At 41.8% G+C, this 19,970-nt stretch overlaps 1 protein-coding gene across 4 annotated transcripts in view; it reads left to right on the top strand.

Moving 5' to 3' along the window:
• VMP1 (vacuole membrane protein 1) overlaps positions 1 to 19,970 on the top strand; it is a 134,218-nt gene that overhangs the window by 101,788 nt on the left and 12,460 nt on the right. For all 4 annotated transcript variants that reach the window (XM_058445165.1, XM_058445166.1, XM_032162905.2 and 1 more), the window contains 2 exons: positions 2,181 to 2,297; positions 8,448 to 8,509. In XM_058445165.1, coding sequence (XP_058301148.1) covers positions 2,181 to 2,297; positions 8,448 to 8,509 — 179 coding nt within the window. The remainder of the gene's footprint in view (positions 1 to 2,180; positions 2,298 to 8,447; positions 8,510 to 19,970) is intronic.

Raw genomic sequence — 19,970 nt, 5'->3', positions numbered from 1 at the left:
ACCACACCTGGCCCATTCAACTTTTTTTTTTTTGAAACAGAGTTTCGCTCTTGTGGCCCAGGCTGGAGTGCAATGGCACAATCTTGGCTCACTGCAACCTCCACCTCCCCGGTTCAAACGATTCTCCTGCCTCAGCCTCCCAAAGTAGCTGGGATTTCAGGCGACTGCCACCACACCCAGCTAATTTTTTTGTATTTTTAGTTGAGACGGGGTTTCACCATGTTGGCCAGGCTTGTCTTGAACTCCTGACCTCGGTGATCCACCCACCTCAGCCTCCCAAAGTACTGGGATTATAGGCATGAGCTACTGCACCCAGCCCAATTCAACTTATTAAATGAGCTGTTTTCTGTTGAATAGGTTCACATCTTGTTTATTGGCTTTTAAGTATTTCATCATGTAGTGATGACTTCAGAACTAAATGGCTTAAATCAGTAAGAATAAAAGAGACAAAATCCATTCTTCCCATGAAGAATATACTACATTTAACCAAGTTAAACTACATTTAACCAAATAAGGGTGACTTCGTTCTTTCCTCAAATTTATAGATGTCTTTTTCCAGAGTTTCAAGTATTAGTTACAAGGAAGAATTTATATAAAACCTGCATAAAGCGATGTTAGCTTAGGGATACTCTGATTTATGTATCTTAAATCCTTTTTTTGTTTGTTTGTGTTTTTTTTTTTTGAGACGGAGTCTCCCTCTGTCACCCAGGCTGGAGTGCAGTGGCGTGATCTTGGCTCACTGCAACCTCCATCTCCCAGGTTCAAGCGATTCTCCTGCCTCAGGCTACCCAGTAGCTGGGATTACGATCATGCACCACTACACCCAGCTAATTTTTGTATTTTTAGTAGAGACAAGGTTTCACCATGTTGGCCAGGCTGGTCTCGAACTCCGGACCTCAAGTGATCTACCCACCTCGGCCTCCCAAAGTGCTGGGATTATAGGCGTGAGATGCCGCGCCCAGCCTACGTATCTTAAATACTTTAAATTCATTTTCATTTCAACATGAGTTGGAACCTTATGATAAAGGAAAAAAAAGTTATAACTCATAGAATTATGAGAGTCACATGAGCAAATATAACAAATAGCAGGTGTAATGCTGTGTAAATGATATTATCATATGGTTGTAAGAGATGAAAAAATCCTAAAGCATTTGAATTTGAATGAGAAAAACAAAAATGAGTCATTGAATCCAAGTGTTAGTAACAAAGGAATACTTGAATTCTAATTTAGTCATGTCTTTTTTAAAGACCATATGTGACAAATATTTTTTAAATAACTAGCCTTTTCTTTCAAAGTTCAAAAATGAAATTATATAAATTAATTGGCTTATTAATGGTTCAGCCAACAGCCACAAGGTCAGAGTACTTTCATAGGAGAAGAATGGATGAAGTGCTCAAAAACAGCTTGTGGCTTCTTTGCATTTTTACATGAAATGTCTTTTAGCATTCTTAAAATGTGGGAATGTTTGGAAAAGGTATTTGTTGTGAATCACTTCTTTGTCTGGGACTGTGTATTCAAAACATCTGAATCTGTGTGATCTCATATTTCCACACTTGATCTTCTTTATAAATTGTGTCACATGGCCCTCAGACTTGGTCTCTCATAAAATACAATACAAATTATTAGTATTTTATGTTGAGAATAACAGCACATCCACCCATACATGTATTTGAGAATTTATTAAAATATTTGCTAATAATATAAGTGCTTTCCAGATAATATTCACATTTCAAGCTAAAGATTTTAGAACCCTAACTGCTGAAACAATCTTAAGGCTCTTTCTTCACTCATACCTCACCTTAGAAAACAGCCACCAAATATCCAGGAATCAATTGAATGGGATTAAATTCCTGCAGGTCCACTAACTTTATCCAGTTCTCATGTGATGGGCACATACACAAACACACACACAGTGCCTTAGCCATGAGTAATATAAGCAAAAGGACACCTTGGTTTGCTGTGAGCACATTGAACACCTAAGGTGAATATGAGACCCAGCTTCTAGACACATTAGGATGTTTGCCTGACCTCCTTTTGAACAATCCGGTAGTGATCAAGGAACCCATATATTGCTTTGCAGTGTAAGCAGGCTGAAAGCAGAATGCCACATATCAATGGGTGATAAAATTAAATTGTTCTTTGGATTATAATATTGAAGTCCTTCTTTTTCTCTTTATAGATTCCAAATCCTTTATTTGATCTGGCTGGAATAACATGTGGACACTTTCTGGTACCTTTTTGGACCTTCTTTGGTGCAACCCTAATTGGAAAAGCAATAATAAAAATGCATATCCAGGTAATTATACCCCCTGATTCACTGCGTAATGATGATGAACCTATTACAAGACAATGAAACATGCTCATTCCTAAGTGAATTACTTATTCTTTTCTGCTTTTTTGGTTGGTAGCTTACTTAGGTAATAAAGCATAGAATGTCATTTGGAATTAGTGATCTCCTTTTTTCTTTCTTTTCTTCTTTTTTCCTCCTTTCTTCCTTCTTTCCTTCCTTTCTCTCTTTCTTTCTTTATTTTTTGCCCTGTGAAACTATTTATCCAGGACTTTCACCAAACGAAAATAGTGTTTGTGTGCAGAAAGATGCACATCATTTTTATATACACAGCCCAAAAAATGTAGTTTTTTGTTTTGTTTTGTCAGCCACAAGCTGAGAGAATATTGCCATTCACTAATTCTTACTTTCTTTCACATACTCTATATATAGAGAGTGTGTGAAGCAGTTCCTCCCATGTTACCAATATCCTTTACCGAAAAACAGCCAGATGTTAGTGTGGGAGGAGAATGGGGAAGAAGAGGGTCTCTGAAGAGGCGAGGAGATGGGGGTTGTGGTCAGAGAAGTGAGAATCTGCAAGTCCTCAAAGCCACTCTTAACAAAATCTTTAGGATGGAGGGTGTATGCGTGTGTATGTGTGTGTGCACGCATATATGAATAGAGAGGAGAGAAAAGGTTAAGAATTTAAACGAAGGGAAAATGGATATGTGCTTCTAGAACTGTGATATGAATTACTTCTAAGGGCAGATCTCAATAGAATAAAATAAAAATTAACCTGGAAAGAATTTGTTTTAAATCAGTGTGGTTTGTAACAAAGAACGTTATTAACCAAAAGAAAGGAAAGAACAACCAAGTGTGGTGGCTCACGCCTGTAATCCCAGCACTTTGGGAGGCTGAGGCGGGCAGATCATGAGGTCAGGAGATTGAGACCATCTTGGCCAACATGGTGAAACCTCATCTCTACTGAAAAAATTAGCTGGGCGTGGTGGTACGCGCTTGTAATCCCAGCTACTTCGGAGGCTGAGGCAGGAGAATCTCTTGAACTAGGGAGGCAGAGGTTGCAGTGAGCCAAGATCACGCCACTGCACTCCAGCCTAGCAACAGAGCGTGACTCTGTCTCAAAAAAAGAAAGGAAAGAACAGTGAAGTTCTCTGCCCTTGTATGATTCCATGATAATTACAAGTGTGTCTATCCCCAAAGTTTCTATGTAATACCTCTCTACTTCTAGTTCTTAGAAAGGAAGAATGAAACAGGAAAACTTCAGCAGCTTCTCCCTATCCAGTTTATAATCTTAGATTTCGGCATTTGGGTCAAGTTTATTGAGTCTGTCCTCTATTTTCCTGCCATAATCACTCAGAATTTCATGGATGTTTTTCCTACTTCAAAGAATATATTTCCTCCCATTTAAATTAAGTATTTTGTTCAATCAACGAACACAGGTTTTTTAATATTACAGTGCTAGTTACTATGGTTAAGATTTAATACTGGCCAGATGCGGTGGCTCACGCCTGTAATCCCAGCACTTTTGGAGGCCGAGGTGGGCGGATCACCTGAGGTCGGAAGTTCCAGACCAGCCTGACCAACATGGAGAAACCCCGTCTCTAATAAAAATACAAAATTAGCCGAGCGTGGTGGCGCATGCCTGTAATCCCAGCTACTCAGGAGCCTGAGGCAGGAGAATCACTTGAACCTAGGAGGTGGAGGTTGCAGTAAGCTGAGATGGTGCCATTGCACTCCAGCCTTGGCAGCAAGAATTTGTCTCAAAAAAAAAAAAGATTTAATACCATACAGGATTTTTTCAAATAATAAAATATGATTAATAATAAATTATTTTCAATGTATCTGAAAATAGGTTTTTCTTTAGAGTTGTTTCTAGAAGAGAGCTGTCATTTAGCTTCTTGCAGTCCTTAATACCTAAGGAAAAATAACGGATTATTTTATTTCATAACAAGAAGTTCTCTAGTAATCCATAAGTTTTATGTGTCCTGCTTTATACCTTTTGAATGTAGTGCCTTTCTATAAATTATAGTAAAATGTATTATGCCATAAGTACCCTATCTGTAGTGGTAAGATATGCAACTTATCAGACCTTTCATTTCAGAAAGATTTAAAACTAGTATATGTTTAAACATACTCAGATTTTTTCAATTTATGATGATTGATTGATTGATTGATTGATTGATTGATTTTTGAGACGGAATCTCTGTCACCCAGGCTGGAGTGTGGTAGCACGATTTCAGCTCACTGCAACCTCCACCTCCCAGGTTCAAACAATTATTTTGTCCCAGCCTCCAGAGTAAGTGGGACTACAGGCGCATGCCACCACACCCAGCTAATTTTTTATTTTTAGTAGAGCTAGGGTTCACCACATTGGCCAGGCTGGTCTCGAACTCCTGACCTCATGATCCGCCCACCTTGGCCTCCCAAAGTGCTGGGATTACAGGCGTGATCCACTGCGCCTGGCCGATGATTGATTTTTTTATGGACCTTCACACTTTAAAGCACTTATCTATATGATTTAATTCTTATAATCCTGGGATAGAGGAATTACTATACCCATTTTGTAATTCTCAGAGGTAGGGAGGTTAATAAGTAATAGTTGCTTAAGAGAGTAAGTAACGCCGGGCACGGTGGCTCAAGCCTGTAATCCCAGCACTTTGGGAGGCCGAGGCGGGCGGATCACAAGGTCAGGAGATCGAGACCATCCTGGCTAACACGGTGAAACCCCATCTCTACTAAAAATACAAAAAATTAGCCGGGTGTGTTGGCAGGCGCCTGTAGTCCCAGCTACTCAGGAGCTGAGGCAGGAGAATGGCGTGAACCTGGGAGGCGGAGTTTGCAGTGAGCCGAGATCACGCCACTGCACTCCAGCCTGGGGGACAGAGCGAGACTCCATCTTAAAAAAAAATAAAAAATAAAAATAAGAGAGTAATTAACAGCTAGAATTTGAACCCAAGTCTTTTGACTTCAAGTTCAGTGTTCTTTCCATTCTTTTGCATTGCCTTCTTAACTTTAATGTATTGATATGATTAAGGAAACTGAATTGTTTTAACGCCTGCTATTGATCAAGACCTGTGCAAGGTAATTTGCAGTAGTTATCTCATGGCAGACAATCCTGAGAGGTCATTATTAACCACATTTCATAGATGAGGGAACTGTGTTAGAAAAGGTAAAATACTTGCCTAAGGCCCTAGAATCCAGCCAAGCTCCGTAAAGATACAGCTCGTTCCCTGTATCTATGTGGAAGCAAAAAAGAAAAAGAAAGCTAAAATCCATTTATGTTTCTGAAAGGAAAGAATCTAAGTTCCTTCACTAAACTAAGACCGTGGGATGTGTTTGCTGTGTTCCATCGTATCATAGTGACATGCTTTGTAAAGGCATGTCACTTGATGTACATCTAGATGTAGCTTAGGGTAACAAACATTTCTCATTCTATGGGTAAACAATATTAGTAATATAAACATTTTAACCATTCTGAAATAATAGTGGGAAAGCCACACACACACCGATTTTTTTCTACCCTAATAGTAAACCTGTCTCCTCGTCTGCTTTTCTTTCTTGCCTTTTTCCTCAGCTTAAAATTAGACAACGTTCTTTAATAAATATTGCTATTTTTATTGATGTCTTCTTATTAACCTTCCCCTAAAAGATTCAAATCAATCTACCTATAATGTTAGATCAGATTTCCTCTTCCACTGCACAGAGTCAAGTCCTCTGTCTGTAGAAGTATCCTTAGATAGGAAAAGGCATGAAAAGAGTATCTTTTTAGAAAAATTTTTTAAAGTAGTATCCTTAGAGACATTACCTTTGTCCTAAATAATGAAGAAAGACAACATACTCATTTTGTTATTTCATGTACCATTTTACTTACTTATTGTTCTTTATTATCTCTCTACCTTCACACTCACTGGCACACACACACAGTATTTAAACTCCCAGGAGGGCAGAGATTTTTGTCTGTTGGTTCACTGATGTATTATAATGCCTAGAATAGCATCCGGCAGATAGTAGGCACTCAATATTTAATAACTGAACCTGTCTTAAGATTCTTCTTTCTGGCCGGGTGCGGTGGCTCACGCCTGTAATCCCAGCACTTTGGGAGGCCGAGGCAGGTGGATCACGAGGTCAGGAGATCGAGACCATCCTGGCTAACACGGTGAAACCCCGTCAGGCGCCTGCCACCATGCCCAGCTACTCGGGAGGCTGAGGCAGGAGAATGGCGTGAACCCGGGAAGTGGAGCTTGCAGTGAGCCCAGATTGAGCCACTGCACTCCAGCCTGGGCAACAGAGCGAGACTCTGTCTCAAAAAAAAAAAAAAAAGATTCTTCTTTCTAATGAAGGACTTCTTTTACAGATGGTTCCATCTTTGTTCATTCTAGCACAATTAGTTCCTCCCTCCCATATCTTTTTTCCTCCTCTACCCTTTCCTTTGTTTCTTCTATGCATGTGGTTAAGAGGGCTTTTCCGTGGTCTGTGCCTTTTATTTATTTTGTAGAATTCCCACTCAGACCTCCAGCCTGAAAGACTAAGACATATGTTCTTAAATGTGTGACACATTTTTTGTCTAACCCAGAACAGTGACTTTTCAAGCTGCTACATACAAAAAGAAAATCTTGTTTTGCTGTTTTGCATTGAAATTGTGCAATTATTTAGGCATTGGCTTATTTTGATTGTTAAGAAATGATAGTAGGGAAAGTTCATGGTGATGAAATCACTGAAAGGCAAGAACTACTAGCTCTGTTGATTAATAAAAGATTTATAGCTCTAAATAACTGGTTTTTGGTATAGACCCCCTGCTTTTCTTCACAAATTATCTGTAATAATAGCCTTGCTAGCTTCATAATATTCACACACCAATTGTATACCTTTGCCTTATTAGTCTTCTTGCCAGAAATAATGTACATTAGTCTAACCTGTCCAGGTTCCTGAGACTCATAGTGAGTGGATAAAAAGAAGACTACTGTTGGCTGGGCGCGGTAGCTCACGCCTGTAATCCCAGCACTTTGGGAGGCTGAGGTGGGTGGATCACGAGATCAGGAGATCGAGACCATCCTGGCTAACATGGTGAAACCCCGTCTCTACTAAAAATACAAAAAATTAGACGGGCGTGGTGGCGGGTGCCTGTAGTCCCAGCACTTTGGGAGGCTGAGGCAGGTGGATCATCAGGTCAGGAGTTCGAGACCATGTTGGCCTCCTGGCCAGCATGGTGAAACCCCATCTCTCCTAAAAACACCAAAATTTGCTAGGCGTGGTGTCGTGCACCTGTAATCCCAGTTACTTGAGAGGCTGAGGTAGGAGAATCGCTTGACCCTGGGAGGCGGAGGTTGTAGTGAGCCAAGATGGCACCACTGCACTCCAGCCTGGGCAACAGAAGGAGACTCTGTCTCAAAAAAAAAAAAAAAGAAAGAAAGAAAGAAAAAAAAAGGGCCGGGCGCAATGGCTCATGCCTGTAATCCCAGCACTTTGGGAGGCTGAGGCAGATGGATCACCTGAGATTGGGAGTTCAAGACCAGCCTGACCAACATGGAGAAACACAGTCTCTACTAAAAATACAAAAAAAAAAATTAGCTGGGCATGGGAGCGCATCCCTGTAATCCCAGGTACTTTGGGAGGCTGAGACAGGAGAATTGCTTGAACCCGGGAGGTGGAAGTTGCAGTGAGTTGAGATCACGCCATTTCACTCCAGCTTGGGCAACAAGAGTGAAACTCTGTCTCAAAAAAAGAAAAAAAAAGGAATACAAAGTTGATAATATTTGAATTAAATGTTATCTTTTTTTAATTTTATTTTTCTTTTATTGTATTTTATTATTATTATTATTATTTTTGGTATGGAGTCTCCTCACTCTGTCATCAGGCTGGAGTGCAGTGGTGCTCACTGCCACCTCTGCCTCCTGGGTTCAAGCAATTCTCCTGCCTCAGCCTCCCAAGTAGCTGGGACTACAGGCGTACGTCACCACGCCCAGCTAATTTTGTATTTTTAGTAGAGACGGGGTTTCACCATGTTGGACAGGATGGAAATGTTATATTTTATTTTTAAAGAAATTTAAAAATTGCAATTAGGGGCACAATCTTACCTCTTTAGACTATTACCAGAATTGTGAATTTATGTTGGTTTTTTGATGACTAAATAATTTATTTTAACTGGTGTTTTCTTCACAGAAAATTTTTGTTATAATAACATTCAGCAAGCACATAGTGGAGCAAATGGTGGCTTTCATTGGGTAAGTAATTCTTTAAGGACTAATATTAATATAATTACTCTTTAAATGGGAGTAAATGTGTACAAGACTGAATTGAAATAGAATTTTTGACATAGTTCTTTATTTTTTGACGAGCAAAAATAACTTGCTATTATTAGTAAATGAAGAAGACTTTCTTGTTCTATAGTAGGGAAAGATAAAGCTCACATTATCCCTGTTTAATTGTAAACCAGACATCTATCAAGTCATATAATTCTGAGTTTAAAAGAAGCTTTGGGGTTTGAATCTGTAGCCTCGCCAAAGAAATAAGAAACTCTCTTTATATAAAAGATATGTGTCTATCATTGCAGTTTAATGGTGCTTTAGTACAATGCTGTGATTTTGGGCCAAATTAGATGCCAGATACACAGCTGCATTTAATGCAAATATAAATCATACATAAAATTTTAGTATTTTATACAAAACCTAGCCGGCCGTGGTGGCGGGCACCTATAGTCCCAGCTGCTCAGGAGGCACAGGCAGGAGAATCACTTGAACCTGGGAGGCAGAGGTTGCAGTGAGCCAAGATCATGCCATTGCACTCCAGCCTAGGTGACAGAGCAAGACTCCATCTCAAAAAAAAAGAAAATTCAGTATTTCATTAAGTTGTGTTAGATGGCATAATATTAACAAAATTTGTCAGGTCTCTATTACTTCACTAGAGAAAAATTAGGTTATTTTAAAAGGCTAAACTGGCCAGGCACGGTGGCTGATGCCTGTAATCCCAGCACTTTGGGAGGCCAAGGCGGGTGGATCACCTGAGGTCGGGAGTTCAAGACCAGCCTGACCAACATGGAGAAACCCCATCTCTACTAAAAATACAAAATTAGGCAGGCGTGGTGGCACATGCCCATAATCCCAGCTACTAGGGAGGCAGAGGTTGCGGTGGGCCGAGATGGCGTCATTGCACTCCAGCCTGGGCAAGAAGAGCAAAACTTCGTCTCAAAAAAAAAAAAAAAAAATTAGAAAAAAATAAAATAAATTGCAATAAAACCAAAAGTTGTTAGGTTTTTAATTCATTATTATAGGGGAGAGGTTTTCTTTTCATTCAGTAGTACAACTGCCCCACGGTGGAAAAGTGTCAAGTTTAAGTGCCTTTGTTTAGTTTTAATGTAAATCTTTATCTTAAAAGCCACTTATAGAGCAAACATTTATGGAAATTTTTGCTATTTAAAAAAAAAATGCCACTTGATGTTGAGTTTGTGACTATTGGTTTTTTTAGTCATATATATATTCATTCTTTTAAATGTTTTGTAATAAAACAGTCTTTAATATTTGCTAGTTCAGCTTTAATAAGGAAAAAATATATTCTTGAGATTGTACTCAGTGGAGCCAGTCATTAGTTTCATTAATTCCTGAGCTTATCAGTGTGGATTATAACTTGTACACTAAAATTTACCTTTAAAATTAAAATTAAATTTACTCTAGTTTTTTGCTGCCTGAATCCTTACAAATAAAGTATTTTATATGTGACCATATATCACATAAAGACAAAAAATATTCTTGTCCCTTATTTTTTATTTATTTATTTATTTATTTTTGTAGAGACGGTCTCGCTTTGCTGCCCAGGCTCGTGTCAAAACTCCTGGTTTCAAGTAGTCCTCCCACCTCAGTCTTCCAAAGTGTTGGGATTACTGGCATGAGCCACCATGCCTGGCCTTCCCTTATGTTTTTGTTTGTTGTTGTTGTTGTTGTTTTTGAGACAGAGTCTTGCTCCAGGCTGGAGTGCGGTGGTGCAATCTCAGCTCACTACAACCTCCGCCTCCCAGGTTAAAGCAATTCTTCTGCATCAGCCTCCTGAGTAGCTGGGATTACAGGTGTACGCCACCACACCCGGCTAATTTTTGTATTTTTAGTAGAGTTAGAGTTTCACCACATTGGTCAGGCTAGTCTCAAACTCCTGACCTGGTGATCCGCCCATCTCAGCCTCCCAAAGTGCTGGGATTACAGGCGTGAGCCCCTGCTCCCAACCCCTTATTTTTTAAATGTAAGGAAAACATTTCATTTATTCTTAGAGACTACTACTCTACCTTGAGACTGCAGAGCGCAGTGCATGTAACACCATGCATTATTTGTTCTTTTCCTATACTGAACATTTATAGAAAGAAGTTTTTCGGCTACTCCTGCATCCTTACCACAAGTACCTTCTGTTTCCCCAGCCTTTGGAGTTTCTAGGAAGTTAAATTACTTAGCTACTTGTTTCATCTACCGATATATCCAGTTTCACTCTCTTCCAATCTGTTAACCATACTGCAGTCAGTAACCTTTTTGAAATTTTAATCTGAGCATATCATCACCACTGTCTTCACTCCCTTTCTCCTCCTCTTCTTGAAACCCTTCACTTACTTGTTTTTCCCTTCATTCTTTAGATAAAGCCAAAACTCCTTACCAGGGTTTATAAGCCCTCTCTATGTTATCTGTCCCCTCTAGTTTTCTCTGCTCAAACTACTTTGTCCATATTTGAGTCTCCCACCACTGATCTTTGCTTGTGCTTTTCTCTTTGCCTAGTTCAAGATATCTCAACCTTGGCACTATTGACTTTTTTAAGACCAGATAATTACTTGTTATGGGGAACTGTCCTGTGCATTATAAGAGATGTAGCATCATCTTCCTCCTCTACTCACTGCATGCTACTAGTACCTCCCAATCATGACAATCACAAATGTCTCAGACATTGCCAAATGTCACATGGGGAACAGACCACCACCCTCATTGAGAATCACTGGCCTAAATAGTGTCCTTTAGATTTTAGCCATTGCATTCTCAGAAAGCATTCCCTGACTTGATCTAATACCATCTTTACCAGGGGCCTTTCTTCACAGCAACGTATACTACATGCACTTATATTGTTACACTTATGTTTGTAGGAGTGTGTGATTACTGTCTTTTTACTGTTAACCTGTAAGCTTCTCAAAGGCAAAGATTGTGTCTATTTTTGTTTACTGTTATGTCCACTGGACCTGGCGTCTTGACTGACATATAGCAGATGCTTGGTAAATCTGCTGAATAAATGAACACATGACCAGTACAAATTAGAAAATCATTGGTATAGCCCAGATTCTTCTATTTCCCCAGCCTTTAGAGTTTTTATGAAATTATATTATTTATCTATGGTAAATAGAAATGCCTTTAAGCTTAGGCCAATGTAGTTAAGTCAGAATATCTTGAATCTTTCTTTCTTTCTTTTTTTTTTTTTTTTTTTTTGGTGACGGAGTCTCACTGTGTCGCCCAGGCTGGAGTGCAGTGGCGCGATCTCGGCTCACTGCAAGCTCCGCCTCCTGGGTTCACGCCATTCTCCTGCCTCAGCCCCCAGTAGCTGGGACTACAGGCGCCCGCCTCCATGCCTGGCTAATTTTTTGTATTGTTAATAGAGACAGGATTTCACCGTGTTAGCCACGATGGTCTCAATCTCCTGACCTCATGATCCGTCTGCCTCAGCCTCCAAAAGTGCTGGGATTACAGGCGTGAGCCACTGCACCTGACCTATCTTACGTCTTTCAAAGTCAGTAATTTATTTTAAACCCCACTAGCATGGCCCCTCAAAAAATTCCAGTAATCCTTTACTCTTAAAGATAAGATGGTTTTGAATATAGTTATGCTAAAATATTCAAGACCTACTGGATTCAGATTTGTATTGAATTAAATGAGTTGTGTCGTATTTGAAAATTATTTTCAGGAGACAGATGTTGGAATGTCCTGATGTCCTTATCATTTTCCTAGCACTGTCTACAGGGATTACCTCAGCCACTTTTCTTTTCTTTTCTTTTTTTTTTTTTTTTTTTTTTGAGGCGGAGTTTCACTGTCGTTGCCCAGGCTGGAGTGCAATGGTGCGATCTTGGATCTCAACTCACCGCAACCTCCGCTTCCTGGGTTCAAGCAATTCTCCTGACTCAGCCTCCTGAGCAGCTGGGATTACAGGCATGTGCCATCATGCCCGGCTAATTTTTTATTTTTAGTAGGGACGGGGTTTCTCCATGTTGGTCAGGCTGGTCTCGAACTCCTGACCTCAGGTGATCCACCCGCCTCGGACTCCCAAAGTGCTGGGATTACAGGTGTGAGCCACTGCACCTGGCCTTTTTTGAGATGGAGTTTTGCTCTGTTGCCCAGGCTGGGGTGCAGTGGCACAGTCTCGGCTCACTGCAACCTCCACCTCCTGGGTTCAAGTGATTTTCCTGCCTCAGCCTCCCAAGTAACTGGGATTACAGGCGTGCACCACCATGCCTGGCTAATTTTTTTTTTTTTTGAGACGGAGTCTGGCTCTGTCGCCCAGGCTGGAGTGCAGTGGCACAATCTCGGCTCACTGCAAGCTCCACCTCCCGGGTTCACGCCATTCTCCTGCCTCAGCCTCTCCGAGTAGCTGGGACTACAGGCGCCCGCCACCACGCCCGGCTAATTTTTTTGTATTTTTAGTAGAGACGGGGTTTCACCGTGGTCTCGATCTCCTGACCTCGTGATCCGCCCGCCTCGGCCTCCCAAAGTGCTGGGATTACAAGCGTGAGCCACCGCGCCCGGCCCTAATTTTTATATTTTTAGTAGAGATGGGGTTCCACCATATTGGCCAGGCTGATCTCAAGCTCCTGACCTCAGGTGATCCGCCCACCTCAGCCTCCCAAAGTGCTGGAATTACAAGAGTGAGCCACTGTGCCCGACCATTCTTTTCTAGATAATATATTAAACAGTATAAATAATTAGACTCAGCAGATGCTAGTAAAGCTTTATTATCAGATCCCAAAGGGTATCCTTTTAGTCTTTGTCTCGAACTCCTGACCTCAAGTGATCCACCTGCCTCGGCCCCCCAAAGTGCTGGGATTACAGGTGTGAGCCACCATGCCCGGCCAGAAATGCTTTTAAATACAAGTGTTCAAATGAATTAATAAGTAGCCTCACCAAACCTAAAATGGAGACTAAGTTCAATAAAGAGAACAAATTTTTAGTAGACCCAAATATGTTATTTCATATCATAATTAATAGATTATTACTTTATTTCAGAAAAGAGGAGGTGAACAGCTGGATTTCCTCACTAGATATATTGTCTCTAACCTGCTGTAGAAACATTCTCCTTTAGATCATTTGAAGCCAGGAATTCAGGACTAGCCTGGAAACATACTAAGACCCTGTCTGTCTCTACAAAAAAATGCACTAACAAATTAGTTGGGCATGGTGGTACCCGCCTGTAGTCCCTGCTACCCAAGAGGCTGAGGTGGAAAAATTGTTTGAGGCAGGAGGTTGAGGCTGCAGTGAACCATGATCATACTACTGTGCTCCATCCTAGGTGACAGAGTGAGACCCTGATTCTTGAAAAAAAGAAAGGAAGAAAGAAAATAAACATTCTCCTTTAATTGTTAGTTCTCCCCTTCACACTGTTAAAACCCTGAATGTGCCAGGCATGGTGGCTCACGCCTGTAATCCTAGCACTTTGGGAGGCCAAGGCAGGTAGATCATTTGAGGTCAGGAGTTTGAGACCAGGCTGGCCAACATGGTAAGACCCCCATCTCTACTAAAAATACAAAAATTAGCCAGGCGTGGTGCCGCATGCCTGTAATCTCAGCTACTTGGGAGGCTGAGGTAGGAGAATCGCTCGAACCTGGGAGGCAGAGGTTGCAGTGAGCCGAGATCACACCACTGCACTCCAGCCTGGGTGACAGTGAGACTCTCTCAAAAAAAAGAAAAAAAAATCGGGCCGGGGGCGGTGGCTCACACCTGTAATCCCAGCACTTTGGGAGGCTGAGGCGGGCGGATCATGAGCTCAGGAGATCAAGACCATCCTGGCTAACATGGTGAAACCCCGTCTCTACTAAAAATACAAAAAAAAATTAGCCGGGTGTGGTGGCGGGCGCCTGTAGTCTCAGCTACTTGGGAGGCTGAGGCAAGAGAATGACGTGAACCTGGGAGGCAGATCATGCAGTGAGCCAAGATCACGCCACTGCACTCCAACCTGGGTGACAGAGCGAGACTCTGCCTCAAAAAAAAAAAAAATCCCTGAATATTATAGCAAATCATCAAACTAAATTAGTAAACTTCAGAATGCAGTCTTTTGAAGGATATTTAAAACCTTGCAGTCACAAATAAAGGAGAGATAACTTGTTATGGTAGAGAACAAAATCAAAAGACAAGCAAGAAAAAAGCCAGCAGCAGTTCAAATTTAAAATAAAATTATGAGATAATAAGGCAAGGAAGAATGAAAAATGAATCCCAGGCCGGGCGCAGAGGCTCACGCCTGTAATCCCAGCACTTTGGGCGGATCACCTGAGGTCAGGAATTCGAGACCATGCTGGCCAACTGGTGAAACCCCGTCTCCACTAAACATACAAAAATTAGCCGGGCATGGTGGCAGGCACCTGTCGTCCCAGCTACTCAGGCTAGGGCAGGAGAATCATTGGAACCCAGGAGGCAGAGCTTGCAGTGAGCTGAGATCACACCACTGCACTCCAGCCTGGGTGACACAGCGAGACTCCAACTCAAAAAAAAAAAAAGGGTATCAAAAATCTTTTGGCTAGGGCCGGGCATGATGGCTCACATCTATAACCCCAGCACTTTGGGAGGCCAAGGCAGGTGTATCACCTGTGGTCAGGAGTTTGAGACCAGCCTGGGCGACCTGATGAAACCTCATCTCTACTAAAAATACGAAAAATTAGCCGGGCATGGGGGTGGGCGTCTGTAATCCCAGCTACTCGGGTGGCTAAGACAGGAGAATCACTTGAACCCAGGAGATGGAGATTGCAGTGAGCCAAGATCGTGCCAGTGCACTCCAGCCTCGGTGACAGAGGGAGACTCCTTCTAAGAAAAAAAAAAAAAAGGGACCAGGCGCAGTGGCTCACGCCTGTAATCCCAGCACTTTGGGAGGCCGAGGTGGGCGGATCACCTGAGGTCAGGAGTTCAAGACCAGCCTGGCCAACATGGTGAAACCCCATCTCTACTAAAAATACAAGCCAAGCGTAGTGATGGGTGCCTGTAGTCCCAGGTACTCAAGAGGCTAAGGTGGGAGAATCGCTTGAACCCAGGAGGTGGAAATTGTAGTGAGCCGAGATTGCGCCACTTCACTCCAGCCTGGGTGACAGAGCAAGACTCCATCTCAAAAAAAAACAAAAACAAAAACAAAAAAAATTGGCTTGGCATGGTGGCTCACACCTATAATCCCAGCACTTTGGGAGGCCGAGGCAGATGGATCGGTTGAATTCTCAGGAATTTGAGACCAGCCTGGTCAACATGGCGAGACCCAAAGTCAGGTGATAGAACCAAAGAACTAGGGAACTTCTAGCTCAAAAGGCATTATGTTAGTCGTGATTTTTTTTTTTTTTTTTTTTTTTTAGACAGAGTTTTGTTCTATTGCCCAGGCTGCAGTGCTGTGGCGCAATCTCGGCCCACTGCAACCTCTGCCTCCTGTGTTCAAGCGATTCTCCCGAGTAGCTGGGATTACAGGCATCTGCCACCATGCCTGGCTAATTTTTGTGTCTTTAGTAGAGACATGATTTCACCATGTTGGCCAGGCTGGTCTCAAACTCCTGACCTCGTGATCCGCCTGCCTTGGCCTCCCAAAGTGCTGGGATTACAGGTATGAGCCACCGTGCCCAGCCCTTTTTTTTTTTAAATTAAGATTTAATACTAATTTTTATTTAATTTTAGACTTTCTCCAAAGGGAGAGACCTGTACATATTTCTTAAAGAGCATAACCAAATCTAACTTTTAAAGTTATGATTAAAATGACATGTTCCCATATTCTCACCAAATAGGGGATGTGAATTCCCAGAAAATAACATTAAGCATATGACTCGCAGCAAACCATATGCAGAACATTGGCTTATTGTCATATTGCCAGGGTCTTATTGGAAGACAAAGTCCCCAGTTTTACCACACAAGAAAAGTTTCCATAACTCAATCATTGAACTTGAGGGCTGGGGGATGGTGTTGGCTGGAACAGGGACTTTTTACCAGATACAGAATGTTCCATGCTCTTCTTTGCTGTCTCCTATTTCTGAGCTAACTTGATGCTTGACCTCCGAGTCAGGCCTGCCTGTGGCAAGAGAGATCATTTTAACCAGTGAGTAATTAAGTGCTTGAATCCGAATGCTGTTTCTTATTCCTCACTCTATGGAAAGTGGTCAGAATGAGCTACGTGGGCCTGGACTTTTTCTTCTACAGAAAGAAAATCTGTCCTTTCATTTTAAAGTATAAAATGGTCCATGTATTTGATTCTTTTTGACTTTGATCATTGAAAATAATCAGAAAAAGTTGTGGAAGTGTGGTACCCCAACATTTGTATTATCTGACAAAAGGATAGAATTTAAGGCTTAACATAGGGTTTAAACCCCAGCTGCTGAGACTCAGTTATACAGTCTAACATAACCTCTTTCTGCAGCTTGGGAAAACCCCTTTCTCTTCATGTCTGTGGTAGTTTATATATCCTTCTCCTTTGACACTTAACCTTTCTATATGTTTGTTATGGATATTGGGAGACTGCATAAAGGTTAAAACAGGAGTTCTGGAGTTAGACTGTTAGATGAGAAATGGGTGCATTGTATTTGGAAGTTACTATTTAATGGAGCATTTTAGTAGCATGATGAAAATTAAAACCCAAATATATTGGATTACATGGAATTGTGGGCTAGAGGAAAGGTCAAGCCAAAGTCATGTCTGACACATTTTAATTGTTTTGTAAATATTCGTTGACCAGATGAATTAATTCATTCATTAAATAGGAGGGACCAGTGTGTATTTTAGGCTGAGGGGAAAACTCTAGTAAAATGCTAGAGATAGAAAATACAAATGAAGAAAGGGAAGGATGTGGGAAGGAAATTAACATTCAGTAAGCACCCACTGTGCCAGATGCTTTACATAAATATTCATTTCATATCCATAACAAAACCCGTGAGGTACTATTACAGAGAAGTTAAATTCATATAAATGATAAGAGATGGTTGAGATAGGATCAATCTGGAGTGGATTGATTATCCTCATGAACCAGTTCTTTCTTGAAAACTGGAGTGAAGACTCCAAGATGTTTTGAGGCAGAGAAGGGGGACATTCCGGAGGGAGCACTCTGGAAGCCAGTGAGGTCATTTGCTGGAAGTTGGAAATTTAGACTAGAGCACCAGTTTCAAACAGCTGCTGTGTGAATTTGGTAGGGATGCAGCATGAATTCTGTCTATTCTCCTGTGCACACGTGCATCCACCTGTGTGCAGCTGTAGCTAGTTACTACTGTGGTTACTTTTAATGAAAAACCTACTGGTTTCTGTAGTGTACATTTAAGTGCATTTTTTGCCCTCTCCCAACATCCTTCTAGATAGAGTTCCTTGAGGACAGAGATCATAATTTTTTTTAAGTGAGATTGAATTTCCATCAATACTGTCACTTTTTTTTTCTTTTTTGAGACAGGGTCTTGCTATGTTGCCCAGGCTAATCTTGAACTCCTGGGCTCAAGCGATCCTCCTATGTCAGCCTCCCCAAATGCTGGGGTTACAGGCATGAGCCACTGTGTCCTGCCAATACTGTCACTTTTTTGGTTTTTTTGTTTGTTTTTTGAGACCAAGTCTTGCTCTGTCGCCCAGCCTGGAGTGCAGTGGCGTGATCTCAGCTCACTGCAACCTCTGCCTCCTGGGTTCAAGCAATTCTTTTGCCTCAGCCTCCGAAGCAGCTGAGACTACAGGCATGCACCACCATGGCCAGCTAATTTTTGTATTTTTACTAGAGTCGGGGTTTCACCATATGGGCCAGGCTGGTCTCGAACTCCTGACCTCATGATCCAGCCGCCTCGGCCTCCCAAAGTGCTGGGATTACAAGCATGAGCCACCGTGCCCAGCCTACTTTTTTGTTTTTTTTGAGACAGAGTCTCACTGTGTTGCCCAGGCTGGAGTGCAGTGGCATTATCTCGGCTTACTGCAACCTCTGCCTCCCGGTTCAAGCAATTCTCCTGCCTCAGCCTCCTGAGTAGCTGGGATTACAGGCACCTGCCACCACGCCCAGCTAAGTTTTTTGTATTTTTAGTAGAGATGGGGTTTCACCATGTTGGCCAGGCTGGTCTCGAACTCCTGACCTCAGGAGGCCTCGGCCTCCCAAAGTGCTGGGATTACAGGCATGAGCCGCCGTACCGGCCTGATTTTTAAGTTTAAGAACTCAGTGAGTCTTCAAGCCAGTGCAGATCTGTCACTATAAAAAGCTGCCACCAGGCCCACTCACACCTGTAATCTTAGAACTTTGGGAGGCTGAGGCAGGATTGCTTGAGCCCAGAAGTTTGAGACCAGCCTGGGCAACATGACGAGACCCCATCTCTAGGAAAAAATTTAAAAATTAGCTATTGTGGCCCCAGCTACTCAGAAGGTTGAGGCAGGAAGATTGCTTGAGCCCGGGAGGTCAAGGCTGCAGTGAGCCGTGTTTGTGCCATTGCACTCTTGCGTGGGCGACAGAGCAAGATCCTGTTCCCAAAAAAAAGCTGCCACTGGGGCCAGGTGCAGTGCCAGTCGCCTGTAGTTCCAGCTACTTGGGAGGCTGAGGCAAGAGACACAACCTCTTTAAAAAAAAAAAAAAAAAAAAAAAGCTGCCACCAGTCTGTCATTTTCTATAAATGCAATCAGTTGATTTTTAACAGAGTTTTGTTTTGGCAACCAATCAGTTTTACCTAGTTTTTATAGACCACTCCTTTAGCTCTGGCCACATTCATCAGCACAAATGCCTGCTTTTCTCCCGCTGCTCAAGTCTGCATTCTGAAATGAGGTTTTGTTCTCTAGAGCTTCTCTTTAATGTTAGTTTATTTCAAAGAGTAGCTGTTAATGATAAGGAGGTCTAACCTCCAGTCTGATTCTTACAGAAAATAATGCTAAGTCTCCAAAAGCTAGGGCAATTGCAGATTATTTTGTGATAAAATATGCTGTAAGGCAGTAGAAACAATATACCTGATAAAATACACCTGGAGAAGGCATGGTCTTCCTTCTACACAGCCAGAAAGAAACCCATGGTGTCATGTGTTCATAATACCACTCCAAGTACAATGGACTAACTTAAGTACAAAAGAGGTTTTAATCATTTGAAAGGGCACAGATGTGAATGAAATTCAAGATGTTTTAATCCCAGATCCTGGGGTCAAATCACAACGAAGTTTAGAAGGTGCCAGAGACTGTCAGTCCAAACTTGTATATATGAGAAAGCCCTAGATTTTCTAGTATAGTGTGTGATTTTCATCCTGAATTTATTTTATGTTGGGGTGCCATTCCAAGATCCTGGATGTAAAGAAACATGATTAGGGGGCTATCACATTTCAGATCCAAAACAAGTAGAATACATCAGTTACCAGTTTTTTCTTACAGTATCAGCTTCAAAGATTCATATACTCAGCCAGGCACAGAGGCTCATGCCTGTAATCCCAGCATTTTGGGAGGTCAAGGCAGGTGGATCACTTAAGGTCAGGAGTTTGAGACCAGCCTGGACAACATGGTGAAACCCTGTCTCTAC

This window comes from Hylobates moloch, unplaced genomic scaffold (assembly GCF_009828535.3).
Source record: "Hylobates moloch isolate HMO894 unplaced genomic scaffold, HMol_V3 SCAFFOLD_10, whole genome shotgun sequence".
Classification (NCBI taxonomy): domain Eukaryota; kingdom Metazoa; phylum Chordata; class Mammalia; order Primates; family Hylobatidae; genus Hylobates; species Hylobates moloch.
This window is presented reverse-complemented; position numbering and strand designations above follow the sequence as displayed.